General features: G+C 44.1%; 1 protein-coding gene across 1 annotated transcript in view; it reads left to right on the top strand.

Moving 5' to 3' along the window:
• Positions 1-5,681: 5,681 nt before the first annotated feature.
• Positions 5,682-14,956, top strand: part of CACNG4 (calcium voltage-gated channel auxiliary subunit gamma 4) — a 40,383-nt gene continuing 31,108 nt past the window's right edge. The window contains exon 1 of the mRNA XM_061376921.1: positions 5,682-6,061. Coding sequence (XP_061232905.1) covers positions 5,839-6,061 — 223 coding nt within the window. The 5' untranslated portion in view covers positions 5,682-5,838. The remainder of the gene's footprint in view (positions 6,062-14,956) is intronic.

The following is a 14,956-nucleotide window of genomic DNA, read 5'->3' on the forward strand; positions in this document are numbered from 1 at the left end:
TCAGAGTGCAGCAAGCCATTTCCATTTCTCTGGCCATGGGTAATTCTTCTCTATCCTCCGGATGTGTGGGTGATGCAATGTTTCAGAAGCAATAAGCTTCCCTACAGATTGCCTCATTTTACACTTCATGTGACTTCAGCGAGCATCACCATGCTGCTCTGCTACAGCACCTTCTCTCTTAGGTCTGGGAGAGATATCTGTTTGCAAAAGGATTGAGTTTTGGGGTTTGGTATTTTTTTAAAGGATATTAGAGAGATTAATGCTGCTTTGTGGAGCAGTTAGGGGCTGGTGCTCAGGAGTCCTGGCAGTGATCAGCAGGATGCACACAAGCACATGTGTGCTTCAGAGAGCCCTCAAGTGCAATCCATCACAGTGACATTCAGCTCCCTATTTCATCTTTAGTTTGTCTGAAGTCCATGTGGAGTAGCTCTGTGTGTGTGTGTGTCTGTACAGCACAAATAGCCTGTTGCTGGGCTGTTTGCAGGTACATACTTCTTAGAACTGACTGATAAAGGATGGAATAGGGAAAACCTCACAGCCTTTTTTTTTTTTCCTCTTTTCCCCCATCATTGTACTGTATTCCCATGGAGACTTCGCATTTCCCTCTGGATGCTGCGCTGAGAACGAACACAGCTCATTCCAGTAGTGCCTTGTCGGGATGAATTCTCAGTCAGCGTATCTGTTACCCCACTACAAGAAAGGTAAAGATTGTTTCACTGAACTTCTAGCAGGTCTGTTGTGCTAGAAGTTGTGTCTCATCACAACAGGAACTGTAGCGACAGGACAAGGGGTAATGGGTTAAAACTTAAACAGGGGAAGTTTAGATTGGATATAAGGAGGAAGTTCTTTGCTGTTAGGGTGGTGAGGCACTGGAATGGGGTGCCCAGGGAGGTTGTGAAATCTCCATCCCTGGCAGTGTTCAAGGCCAGGTTGGACAAAGCCTTGGGTGAGATGGTTTAGTGTGAGGTGTCCCTGCCCATGGGAGGGGGCTTGGAACTTGATGATCTTAAGGTCCTTTCCAGCCCTAACTATTCTATGATTCGATAACTTTTACCTCTCTAAATCCTTGGAAACACAATGCAAAACCAAGGTTTAGTCCTATTAACCCCCCATTCTTTCTCCCACTCCCTTTTTAACACTTTAAACTCACGAGTGACCACTACTCACAGATGTAACACATACTCCAGATAATCTTTATGGTGGTATTTACCACTGTAATGAATTTCCCAGGTCTTAGGGCATGGACAAAAGGTAGGACTTAAGAGATGAAAGCAGATAACAGGCACAGTGAACTTTAGATCTGGGAGATGTGTACAATATTAGTTCATCCTGTAGCAGAATGTGAACACTATTGATATTTAATATCTTACCAGGAGGGATGAGTATTTGAAGGACAAGCATTCATAATTTGCTTTGACATTTGATATGATCAAGCAAGTAAAGGAATAATATTCCATTTCTCCCTTGTCAAAAAGATAATGAGCTTCATAACTATTGGTATTATGGGAAAATGCAGCCTATGTAGTGTAAAATATGTGAGGAGCTGCTATAAATTGTGTATATTGTGGGTTTGTGATGGCCCTATTCAAACACAGCAGGCCTATCCTTTTTAATTTTCTGGTTTGCTGTGCAAGTCTCTAGCAAAAGAGATTTCCTTTTTTAATGAAAAAAAGAAAGTTTTTTTCAAATTATTTATAGAAAGAGCATTGCTGTCATCGAGTCTGTCTCATCATATCATCCTTGAGTATCAATTTCTAGGCTCAGATGACAAACCATAGCAGCTACTTTTCCAATAGCAGCATCTGGCTTCCTGACAAACTCGAAATGCAGTTATCTGGAAAGCTTCAGAGTTGCTTCTGAGCACATTTTATTTATTAGAAAGCAGTTGTGTTGCTTTGCTTCCCATGACTAAGCCAAGGAATATTTAATACATTAAAAGGAATAATAGAACCGAGGCCAAGCTGTTGTCTACCGAGTGGCAAGAGAACGACAATATTTTTCCTTTAAGACGACCAATTCTTCAGCTCTGAGGGACAAAGTGAAACTATTCATGTTGACTTCAGATGGCCTTTTAATAGGACTAAAGAATAAATTCAGCCTCATAACTCCTCAAATAAAAATCAAGTTCACCCTTTTTTAGATTTAACTCTCTGAAATGTGATGGTGACTTCTTCTTGCTGGAAGAAGACGACCCTCCACAGGGTGTAGGGTCCCCAGAGGTGAAAGATGCCATGCCATTCCAATATATGATGAATGATAATAGAAGGGATCAGTAGTTCAGGTACTGTATTAGACCTCAGAAGTTAATTCAGCCTTTGTTTTGCTGTAGAATTTATGAGCTTGGCAAGTCATTTGGATCCATCTCTACAAAGGTCTCCTAGTGCAGTTCAGTAGGTGTCACACTGATCTGCAAGGTGTATGGAAAATATAGTTCCATGAACAACTTCAGTATTATTCCTCTTACATATACCTGTGACATAACTGATACCTCCTGCCACATCCCATAGTCTTGCAAGGTTCTTTCTTCAGGCTGGAGATCTTTGTGCTTGTGAAGCTCTGCTGCTAATCTGATGAGTTGAATCAAATCCCACCATTGCTCTGTGTATAAAAGGAGATTATCTGACACTGTACAAAATGTATGAGGCCTTTCTCCCATTCGTCATGGGTAGATAATCTGAAGGAAATTAAGGAGTTTTTCCCTAATATTAGCATTGAAATAAATAGGAAAGATATTAAGACCCACAGGAGATAATAGTTAATTATATAGATGTTCTTATAGCTTTAGGACATTCCTAGATGCTAAACTTCATTCTCACATGTGTAAAGCCAAAAGCTGAGAAAGAACAAGGGAGGACAGAGTATCTGTTCCAGGCTTGGCTGATGGTTAGGCTGTATTCAGATCAAAAGGGCTATTTCATTGAAATGATTATTTCATTCTGAGAAAGAACTCTCTTGAATTTTTCTTGAGCAACTCCCAAAAAGTTTCTCTTGGTGAAATTCTGATGTAATTTTTCTAGATGATAGATTAAAAAAAGGGAAAAGACTAATCTGTTAAAGTCAATGTGTTTCAATGTGTTTGACACTTGGCAGCAGAAGCAGTAGTGTTAAATGGTAACATCTTGAGTTTTTTCGGCTATCAGTGGTGTCTCTGGGGCAGGATTTTATTAGTGACAGCTCTTGCTGAATTTGGTTAAAGCTCAAGTTTCATCTCCAAAGTAACTGTTATTCAGTTCGGAAATAAAATGATCAGGCACGGGATTTCATTTAAAGCTTTGAACATTGACATCAAGGAATCAAAACAATTCTGCTTCAAGTTTCTGTTTCTCCAATGTAAGAAGTATTGCTGGGTTTGGATACTTGCTCTTGCATGGTGTCCTCTGGGGGCTAAATCAGAGGGGGAAGCTGTGGGGCTTTCTCTTGTCATTGTCATGAGCTTTTCTCTCTGGTCTGAGCTTGGAACAATTGGGTCTTTAATTCTGATTGAGGACAGGATGCTACTGCAGTGCAAAACACCCCACCAAGGCTGCTCTACTGCTACTTTCAACAGTGCGTTATAAGGCTGTATCATAAGCCAAGTCTGCAAATCAGAAGTTTTATGATGGCCAACCTCTACTACATATAGCAGGTCAGATAGCTTTTGCATGTAAGAAAAGACTACATGATTTTTTTGCTACTGAGGAGTTCAAGCATTTTTGCCTTCCTTTTGCCACAAATGGAGATTATTCAATGGTTGGATTTAATGAATTCAAAATCCTTAGAAAATCACTAAAGCCAGACATCAATGTAAAATACTCCAGCTTTCAGTAGTGGAATATAATATTAGCTCTCCCACGATCTACTTCATGCATTTCAAAAGAACAGAGAAAAATTCTAAACTGAAAAAGACAGCTTGGGCAGAAAATGATTGTCTGCCTTGGATGCTGCTCTGTAACCCTTTAGGAACCTGAGTTACTTCTCACAAGGCAGTCGAAACAGACACTTCCTTTGCAAAATGCAGGGGGAGGATGAGGAGCAGAGATTTGTATTAATGAATTCTGTGAATGTCCTGTTACCTTGCACAATCAGTAGGGCTATGTGGGAGGGTTGCTGCAGGGCTGGTGGCTCGGAGCCCATGGAAGCCATGTGTCTGTTTTCTGCTGGCAGAGGCTGCTGAGAGCCCACCAGACCATTCATCCTGCCTCTTGCTGCACGTCTGGACTGGGAGCACCTGAGAAGGGTATTTCCATGCCATGTTGGAGTCCTGCCCCGTGATGGCCCTTCCCCTTTCCTCGCTATGGAGAACCAGCCAGGAGCAGCTCTCTCAGGCAATGCAGTAATACAAATAAATAATATTAATTAAGGCTCGATGGGTTTAAAAAGCTATGGAAATGGCTTCTCTCCCGCTGTTTCAGTATCTCATTTTCCCACTCTGTCCAAACCCCCAAAGCCCAGAGGTACAAACATATATTTTAACCGAGAAGTTTGTTGAACCTCATTAAACTTAAATGCTCGATCCAGTTTTCCTGAACGAGGCTTCACCCTGCTTTTGAGTTTACCTGACTTCATTCTTCCATCCCTAATGGAGCCATTCATTTAGAAGGTGATTTTGCAAAGGCAGTGATAGCCCTACAAGCTACAGCTGAAAAGAAAAGCATAATTGACATGCTTAAACCAAACACCTCATGTAGAGCTCTTCTGTGCTTACAGGCTTCACGTCTGAGCAATTTGCTAAGGTCTCTGTGAAATAAATACCAGCTTTTAATCTGCATTTTGCTTTTTGCCTTCCCAGTTTTTATGGCAAGGAGAAGCAGCTGAAAAGCATCTCTGCGTTGGAATACTGAGCAGCGGAGTCACACAAGCACCTGCAGCCATCCACGCACTGCTCGGGAAGAGCGCTGTATTTCTCGAGGTTTGTAGCTCTTGTCCTCCCACTCCCTAATTCATATACATAAAGCTGGTGTGCTGCCACGCTCCCTCCACACAAATGCATTAGCTGATCAGGAAGGCTTCCCATTCATCTGGCTTGTCACTTGGATGAGGTGGAGGCAGGACAGACTTGTCAACTCGCAGTGATGAGAGTCAGGGGTGGGAAGCAGAGTAACATGATAAAAAATGGTGTAGATATTTCTCCCTTCGGTTTTCCAACAGAAAATTGCCGAATTCTCTCCATCCCTTTCCAAACAGGAGGAAACCAGCAGCCCAAATAGTTGCCTACCACCTCCTTGCGCTGCGTGGGGCTGCAGGAGATGATGGCTAACACACCCACCCCGTTTGCTCTGCCTGTGGCTCCCCACAACCCGGGCACCCTTCTTGGGACTGCGGCACTTTGCGCCCCGGTTTTGGCACCATCCCTGCGGTGATTCCCAGGGCAGGGGCAGATGTGCGGACCCGACAGACATCAGATTTGCACCCTCAGCTGGGCAGCGGCTCCAGGCACGTCCTGCCGTGCGCGGGGTGCGGAGCCGGCACCGCTCGCCCCTTTGCCCCCTTCCAACTTCCCCCTTCAGACGGGGCACCGCGGTCCGGCCGCCGACAGAGCGCTCCGCGCCCGCGCAGCAAAGCGATGCTCGGGGCCGCGGGTCGGGGCTCTCCTAGCACCGCGGGGTCGAGCGCAGCTCCCGGTGCTCCACGGCCGGGCGGCCCCTCCCTCGCTCCCACCCTCCCGGGGCGGGGCGGGGCGCGGCTGGCGGTGGAGCCCGGCCCCGCGGCGGCGGAGAGCGGTTCCCCCCCGCCCCGCTCTGCCCCCGCCGCCGCCTCCGCCCCCCGCCCCGTGACTCGGCTGCCTCCCGCGGGCGGCGGCGGCGGCTGCCGGGCGGTGTCGTGCGGCCCCCCGCGCCCGTGCGGGGACTATGAAGCACCATGGTGTGGTGTGACCGTGGCGTCCAGATGCTGCTGACCACGGTGGGAGCCTTCGCCGCCTTCAGCCTCATGGCCATCGCCATCGGCACCGATTACTGGCTCTACTCCAGCGCTCACATCTGCAACGGCACCAACATCACGACGGACGAGGCGCAGGGACCGCCGCGGCGGGCGAGGGGAGATCTCACGCACTCGGGGCTCTGGAGGATCTGCTGCCTCGAAGGTACCGAGGGTTAACGGGAGAGCAACTTCCCGGGGGGACCGGCTGCGCGCCCGGAGCCGCCGGGCAGAGCCGGAGCCGCGCCGCTGCCTCGGACACGGCCGAGGAGGAGGATGGCGTTACCGTGGCAACCGGCATCTCCGAGATTGCCATGGGAACCGGGCGGCGGGATGCGGAGCTCTGCCCGGGGGAGCACTGCCCAAGGGAGCGACCTCGCTTCGTGGCCCCCGACGGGGCTGCAGCGCTTTGAGGGGTTCTGGCGGGTTCGGGGCTTTGGGGTGCATCGGAGCCCTACAGGCTTCGGGGCCAGGGACCCCCTAGGGTTTTGGCCTCAGCGGCTCTGGGGCTTGGCCACAGCTCTCGGGCGGGACAGTGGAAATCCAAGTTCGTCCCTGTGTACCCTCCGATACACATACCGAGAGCCTGGTTGAAGATGATGTTGCTACTGTTCAAGTGCTTTGGTTTGGACTCGCGGTTACTTAGTACAGAGCCAAGGGTCAGGCTGAATAAGATTAACAAAGGGAAGGGTATGTGTTTTAGTGGCTGAGATGGGTAGCAGGGCACCCCACTCCCCGCAGAAGCCAAACATGTGGCATTACCTCTGAAAATGGAGTTGTAGCGAAGGCGCGGTGGGTAACTGCCGGGACAAAGAAACACATGGGTGTTCCGAGGGTTCGGCGTAGCAGATCGGGAAGTCCAGATGGGAAAACACATCTGTTAGCCGTGTGCACGGAGCTCTGACCGTGGGAAATCGGCATGTCCCAAGGAAAGGGACACACGCTGAGGGCTGGTGCTGGCAGTGGGACCAGTGCCATGGGGCTCTGAACCCCCTCATCTACTGTGTCTGTTTCCTCTGTGTGAACGTCTTCCAGAGCACCAGTGATGCTGTGTGAAAGGGAGAGCGTGGAGGAAAGCTGTTGACTTTTGCTGCTCTGGGGCTCGTGGGGGTAGAGGGTATGCCGGAGTCTTTCTTCCCACAGTAATGTGCTTGGCATAGTGGCTGCATTGCGCCCAATTCCATCAGCTCAACTTAGCACACATGAACTTTATAAGCCTGGTTTTGCGGTTTATTCTGACGGCTCAGCCCAGATGAGCCCAGCTATAGTTCAGTCTAGCAGCTGTGTTCAGAGGTGGCTTTTCTCCCCAGGAAAGGCTGTGGTGTCGTAGGAGCACCTCATCCTCACGTCTATTCTCATCTTCTCCTTTCCCTAACAATTAAAGGCTACAGTGTAATGTAATTTTCCTTCTAAATTACCAGCTTTGCTACCTAGTGATAGGATGCATACGTAGAATAGCTGTGGGACAAGAAAATATTTTTAGACAATAAAGAGAAAAAGGATTACTGAAATGTAAAGATTTATGGGTAATAATAATGCTTGGCTTTATGACTCCTAAAGGAAATCTAACTCTCGGTGTGGGCTATCATGATACTTGGAAAATAAGGGCTTGCATCTGAGAGCTCCTGAGTTTTCTTGAGAGATGCTGAGCATCTTCTGCTTGAACCAAATCTTGTCATCTTCACTGAGCTTGTTCTAGTGCCTTCAGTCTTCCTTTTCCATAGAAAGTAAGTTTTTTTGCATCTTACGGGAGTTGCTCTGCTAGGCTGGGCCCATCATCTCCAGGAGAAATCCCCGAGTTTCCTGAAGTCAGGATCTCTGTATGGTCTTCCAGGAATCTCATTCATTGAAATGAAGTGCAGCTTTGACTGAAACTGCTGGAATTTTTGCCTTGATTTTAGCTTAAGTCAAAACTTTACTCAAAAGAAAGATGTCAGGGAAAGGGGCAGCATTGCAACCAGTGCCCGGTAATGCCGGCTGGTCTGTGATCCCATTGCATCCCTGGGGCAGTGCCTCTGCCTTCCTGGGCATGTTTTATTTCCAAGGGTGTTTGCTGGAAAACTGCATGCAGCACTTGTGTGCAAGTGAACCTTGAATCCTCATCAACTCAGGGGAGAAAAAAGCATTTCATGGGCCCCATCTATCCACCAGCAGCTGAGCTGTTCTGCTCAAAATTCAAATGCTCATAATGCAATTGCAAACTTACAAATTTCAAAGTTGTCAAATATGTGCTAAGAATGGACAATTTTGAGAAAGCTGTCATCTGTTCACAGATATTCTCTCCTACATTTTCGGTATGTTCTGCCTTTGTAAGATAAAATCTATAGATGCATTACATTATTCATGTTTTAAGCCATATCGTGGGACTTTGATTTCCACGTGGAAAGGTTCTTTTGTTCCATAAAATAATAAAACTAGAAGCTGGTTTAAAGCAACACCCCCTTGACTGCTTCAGAGCATCACTCATTCGGAGTGGATGAGTCTCTAATAAAATCAACATCACAGCTGCAACTCTGAGGAGATGCACGGCAAGAAGATGATTTCAGGTATAGATTTTTGCATGTGATGAAAAAGTCTGGCCTCAAACCTATTTTTAGAACTCTTTCTGTGTTTTGAACTAATAATTATAAAAAACAACTTAATTTATTTTAATGGTCTTAAGCACCAGCTGACTCATCTCGAAAGACAAATCAAAGACACCAATGTACAAAGCTGAAAATACCTTAAATGGCCTCCCAAGTTGCTTTTGACATGAATAAAGCATTTCACCAAGTAAATTCAGGTCAATTGAAATTTTCCATTGAAATGCGTCTCAACTATATCCATAAAACAACCTCTAAGCCCGGTTTTGAACAATGACCTCTATTCCCAGTTTCAAGATTTCAAACCAAATTGTTGAAACAGAATGGAAAAGAATAATCTTCTAATCAAATTATTACATGTTCCTTGATGTTTTCCTGGTTTTCTTCTTTGAGACAGCATTTTACCACAAATGAACATCATAATGATAACTGGAGAGAAATAGTTTAGCGATCCAGCCTATTATCTTTGTTTGGAGCTGCAGTTGTCTTGGGGATGAAATCATATTCAGTACTAGTAGGCGATACTACTATGGAGCTTAGTCACTCAAGAAGTAGCATTAATGATATATCAGTCAAGCTCTTGCCTATATAATCCCAATTTTGTTCTTTTAGTGTGTTTGTCAGAGGTGGAGGTAGGAGGCTCATTGAGTGAATTTTAAATAATAGCAGTATTTCTGCATGGAGTTTTAAGATTTTGATCCAAGGTAATTGCCTTAAGTAGGAAACTGTTTAAAATAATTCTTGGTGTGAATGTGAGCATAGCAGAAGTGGATGCGATTCGCCTGAGCCTCTGCAGTAAAATGGCCCAGGGGCTCCCTGGCAAAGCTGGTTTCTGGTTTTCTGGGGACACAGCATCTGTGATAACTGCAGTTTTGACAGCTACAGTTAAGCTGTCGCTGGAGTAAGAAGTTTCGGATGAAGTCCCATGCAGCAATGCAGCTGATCACACCTGAAATTTCCATCCCAATCCACAAGTTAATAATAGAAGCAAATCAGACCCATTTCAATGGCTGCTGTTCTGACCTGTGTACACACTTGTGCTATGGTGCTGTGTATTTAATGAATAATCTTTTCGTGGTCAAGCTAACCCAAGAAAGAGAGGTTAAGCCACCATAATTTTCCAGCAACCCCTATTCCTGTAGTAAATGCTCAGCACAACTATGAAAGCCTTGCACAGTCTTACAAGGAGGATGTGCTGTTAAATATTTGCCTAGAAGAAATGAAAAGATTTAAAAAACACCACTTTATCTGCTGAAACTGCTTATCTTGGTGGACAATCATGCTGAAGTTAATAGGACAGCTCACAACAGGGAGCTCTGCTCGCAACATCAAGATACAAAATCAAGTAATGTACTTGTAATTTAAATTTAAATGTATTCAAAGAGTGTTTTATTAAACACTTCAGCATATGAATCTCTTTGAAGCCATTGTGTCTCCTGCTTTTAGTATTCCCTGTTTGCCATTTACTTTTCAAGTGGTGCAATTGGTTATTTAATTCTCATGTCCTTCCTGACTGGGTGGTTGGAACCTTTATAACTGGGAGGAAGAAGAGAGTAAATCATTTATGACTTGAAAACTTGCACAAATGCACATTTGCACCATTATTTGCGAGACTTCCAGCTTGGATGAATGCGCACGAATGTGGGAACTGCAGCACACGCATGCGCTGCTTCCATGGATACTCTGGAAAACAAAATAAAAATGCTTATACAAATCCAAATGCTGCTATCCATCAATACTGCAAATTCATGGCTTTTCCAAACAGAATGAATATTCTTTGGTATTCTCAGAGCAAAGCTATGAAGTCCTAGCACCACCGCTGTTTGTAATGAACGAAGCACAATGCAGACTTTGTATTCAGGTGTTATTGCCAAAGTTTTATTTGTCAAAGAATAAATGTTGTATCACTTTAATATCAGACACGACCTGACCTGGAGGGTGTATCCACAGGCATATTTAGAGATGGCTGGTTGGTTGGTCTTCTCAGTCTTTGTTAAGCGTGTGAGTCTTTCATTATGAGAGAAAGTAGCTGCAAATGGAGAATGCACAAGTGGGTGTACAAGCGATGAAAAACTTACCCTGTGCATGCAGTAGCCTATTTCTAGGACAATCTATATGTATTTTGTACGTGTATTATAGGTCCTGAAGAGTGAATTTGCATCCACGAATCTTTCAAAACAAATATAAACATGTTAGAGAGAGACTTTTCTGAGATTCAGACCATGTTTTCATTCTTTCTTTCCATACATCCTACTCATACCTTCTCCGTTTCCTTGGTAAAACCCGTGCTGTTGAGAAAGTGCCTGTGCTTTGCTCACTGTTTTTAAAAGGAATTCTTAGAGCTCTAACGTCACCTTTGAAGCAGTGTTTGAAGCAGTGCAGTTTTGCCAGCAATTGATGGAGTGATTTTTGACAGCCTTTTTAGGTTGAGTTTTTGAAAGAGCATTCTGTTTGCTACAGAGAGTTTCTGAATTTGGAGCAATCTTTAGGGATGCAGAGTTAACCCCTTTGAAATACTGCCCATAGGATAACATAGTTTAAAATAGTGAGGAATTTTGTGCTGGAGGAACTGTCAGCAGAAGATGGATCGAGGCTTTATCTGTTCTTGAATAAAGAAAAGCACAGATCTCCTAAATGCACCTCTTTGAACGTTTGTAACAGAGGTTCTCAGATGACTGTATTGATGTAACAAAACATCCATTCTTCCTGAGGTGCTCTGTGAAACAGGGATCTGAAGCTAATTGACTGAATATACGTTGCTTTAATGAATTAATTTGCTTTCTTGAACTCGATCTACTATATAGCCAGTAGGGAGCTATCAGGCTACACGAAGGTTTTGGTTTTTTCTCCGTGGCTATCAGCATGTCAGATATCCCAGTGCAAAACTTAGAACCCAAAGACTTTCTGTGCATTAGCGATACTCCCCGGAGGCTGCAAACCAATGAGAGCACATTTGTAATCCAGCTGTAAAGTTTCTTCATCTGTGCAAGATGTAATGTGGAGAATAATCCTACCTAGGTTCCAGAAATGTTTTGTGAAGGGTCAAGGAGACGTTGGGTTGTACAAATGGAATACCTGTGGCTGCGTTGTGCTATAGTTACGTTTTTATTCTGTATATAATTATACTGCATATTGTAGGCGGTTGACAGATGGCATTTGTGGTAATATCTGTCAGAGCCATAGTAAGTCATTTTGGGGTTCATGGGGAACCTTTGCAATGTAATGTAATGTAGTCTTTGGGCTTCTTCCAACAGCCATTACCTTTAACTGACCTTCTGCCATGGGCTTTATTACTCTTCTTAGATACTGGCAGGAGCCCATGGCCGTTGTGCCTCATCAGGGCTTGCCCTGCTTTCTGGCAGCTCTACTAACCCTCACCAGTGTGAACTGATAAAACAGGCAAATATGTATATTTTTTGCTCCTGTAAAATTTCCACACAGTCGTTATTTCCCTGGTGAATCCTGTCCCATTGCCTGGGTCACTCTGTGTTAACTTCAGCCCAGATTGTGCTGTGGTTGACCTGTAGCTTTGGTCAGTCTTGCCAGGTGCAAACACATGAATCACCTTAAAAAGCTGAGGAGAAGGGGAATATATCCAATATCTCCATTCTGTGGCCCTGTGTATCTTTACAGGCAAAGAAAAGAAAGAATATTAGGCAGGGAAGCCAGTGCTTTCATCTAATTTTTACTCTTTTGGGAAGGTGAGCACTTAGGTACTGAGTATAATATGAAGTCTGTTATTGATACCACTCCACACCCAGATATTTAGTTGGTGTCTGTGTGGTTTGTGTGTCAAAGAGCTGAGCAGTAATTTCTATATCCCCAAACTGGAAATGGAGAGGGAGTAGGAGGATGGATGGGCTTGTGGGTCTGGGCTTAGCTAGGTTTCTTGCCTTTTTTGGGGCCAGTTACTTCCTCTTTCTGCTCCTGACTAAGAGGGAGAACTGTGCTTCCTTCCCACCCACTTTCCTCTCATACTAGTAATAAAAGGGAAAAGAAGATGCGGAGAAACTGGGACACGGCAATAGGGCTGCCCAGCTTTGAGAAGGTGCAGGAACATTAACTGGGTTTGAAGCATTTTGCGCGCAACTTATGTTTTATACATGCAATATTTTGTGTTTCAGCATGTGTTCCTTGAGGAACAGGATTAGGTCTGATTCTCCACCTACATAAATTTAAATGCTTTCTAGGAAGGCGGTGGAATTATGCCAATATGAAGCCAATATAAGAGGCCGGATTGTAGATCTGTCCCTTCAATTGGACCTTTTCCTGCCGGTCCTTGTTTTCTGAGCCAAGACTCATCTCGGGAAATAAATCATACTTCCAAACTGAAAAACTGATCCTGCTTCCAAACATTACTTTGTGCTTATCTTCATTTTCGATTTCTGTTTACTGGTATTTATTATGTCACAGACTTACGGTTCAGCATCCAAATTCTTACCAACAGATGGCAAGGCAGGATGCACAGGAGTAGTAAAATAAACAGGATAAATACACAACTGCCCATATGTCTGAGAGGCTGATACACATTTATGACTTCAGAATAAAAAGATGTCTTCAGTGCTGTGCAGGGCTTCTCGCTGTTTTCTGCCTTGACCTAAAGCCTCTCACTTCATCACATTTTGCTCAGTTAAATTACAGTATATTTTGTCCTCTCTCTTCTGTTCCTGGATAGTTGTTTCCTTTAGTTATTTGCCTCCACTCCTGAAGTACATCAGTTCATTTTACCTTCAAAATGTTACAGTGGAAGGTGACTCTCTTCTGGGCTTTGGCTCACATTTTTTTCTTTCAGAGCGGTTGTTTTGGCTGGTTTGAGGGATACAGAGAGGACCTGGGGACCACAGCAACATTTGAGATGGTGGCTTTCTCTGTATTGGAATTTATTATCATATTAATGACAAGTGGCCTCTCTGATACCTCAAAATAGCAAGCCTCAGGGCAAGCTGCCTGCAGGATGGATAGCCCAGCCTAGACAGACTTTAGCTAGATTTCCCTTCAAATCCATGAGCATTTTTGCCAGCTGTTGCCTGCTGCAGGTCAGATGCAGTAAAAGTGTTGAAGCAGTTCTTGATTTAGCCTGGCAGATAGTCCAGCCCCTCCTTCTGCTCCTTCCTGTGGCATCCTGTGGCCTTAACATCTTTGCTCTTGTTCTCTTTTGTCCGCTCCTTGCTGAAATGTTGTAACTTTCCTTCTGCTAAAAAGATACTTGGAACTTGATGATCTTAAGGTCCTTTCCAACCCTAACTATTCTATTCTATTCTATACATTCTTTATTAGCTTTTCGATGACCATGCAAGAGTCTTCCTTTAGAAAACAGGTAGATACAGCCCCAGGGAGAAATTTAAGATTTCTAATTTCTTTTCTTAACTCTTGAGCACCTCCGTGCCATCCTGCCGATGAATATACTTGACAAAAGGCATGAAGTTTGGGTTCTCTTTTCCCTATCTGTTTTACTTTGTTTCCCATGGGTTTATCCAGGCTCCTGCTTAAAATACAAGTAGCACTGTAAGTTCTTCTTCAATCTGCTTGCAAATGGTATATGTGAAGAAATGCTAGATAATAAACATGGTCACGACACAGAGAGACAGATGAAAGGAGAGCGCGTTATGGAATTACAGTATTTCCTGTGCAGATTGCCAGGCCCTGATACTAATTAACCTTTTTTATTGTTCTTTTTCAAGCATTCCGCCTTTTAATTGCTGTTTTGGAATTGTGCCACTTAGTTATGCCCTTTGAATGCTTCTCATTTAGCCAGTCCCATTAGCTTCATAATGCCAAATATTTCAAAGATACTGAGAAGCAATGAGCATCCCTTGTTTGAGTGGGAGAGGTACCCAGTTCAGCGAGGAATTACCACCCTTGTTTAGCTGCCAGGGGTGTTTTTTCAGATTTAGTTAATAACCATTTTTAAGTTACTGCCAATTCTTTACTGGAGGTTTCATATCAATTTTCTCCCATTTATACATTTCAAATAATGCAATTTTGTGTACAATATGGATGACTGATTATTTTCTCCTGTCCAAATATATAGCTTTCAATAATGTTAGGATTGTTATTGTTTTATTTGCATCCCAGAGGCATAGTTTATCTGCTGTAGCTGCAAGGCATTAAAAGGGAACCATGGCATGTTGCAATTATGACTTGAAATAGGATCTTGCCGAAGCGACATTGCCTTAATATAATCAAATCTAAAATAGAACTTATTGCATACACCTATCTTAGAGCTGTGCATACCTATCTCATGGCTCACTGAGCATCAGTGATGGCTATTAGCAAGACACGGGATAATTTTGTTGTAAGAACTGCCATGCTGTTGGGTTGTTTTCTTTAAAGGTCAGCCCCCAGCATTCAGCTGCCTGCAAGCAAATGGAATAGCAAGCTCTTAATGCTGGAATACCTTGTGACTATTTAGGCTGAGTTTTCAAAGGTAGCCAGATATGAAAGCTAGTAATATTCCTATCTGACTCACTAATGGCAAT

Source organism: Neopsephotus bourkii, unplaced genomic scaffold, assembly GCF_033783945.1.
Source record: "Neopsephotus bourkii isolate Nb327-2 ecotype Australia unplaced genomic scaffold, CSIRO-AGI_Nbou_v1 NB_1749, whole genome shotgun sequence".
Taxonomy (NCBI): Eukaryota; Metazoa; Chordata; class Aves; order Psittaciformes; family Psittacidae; genus Neopsephotus; species Neopsephotus bourkii.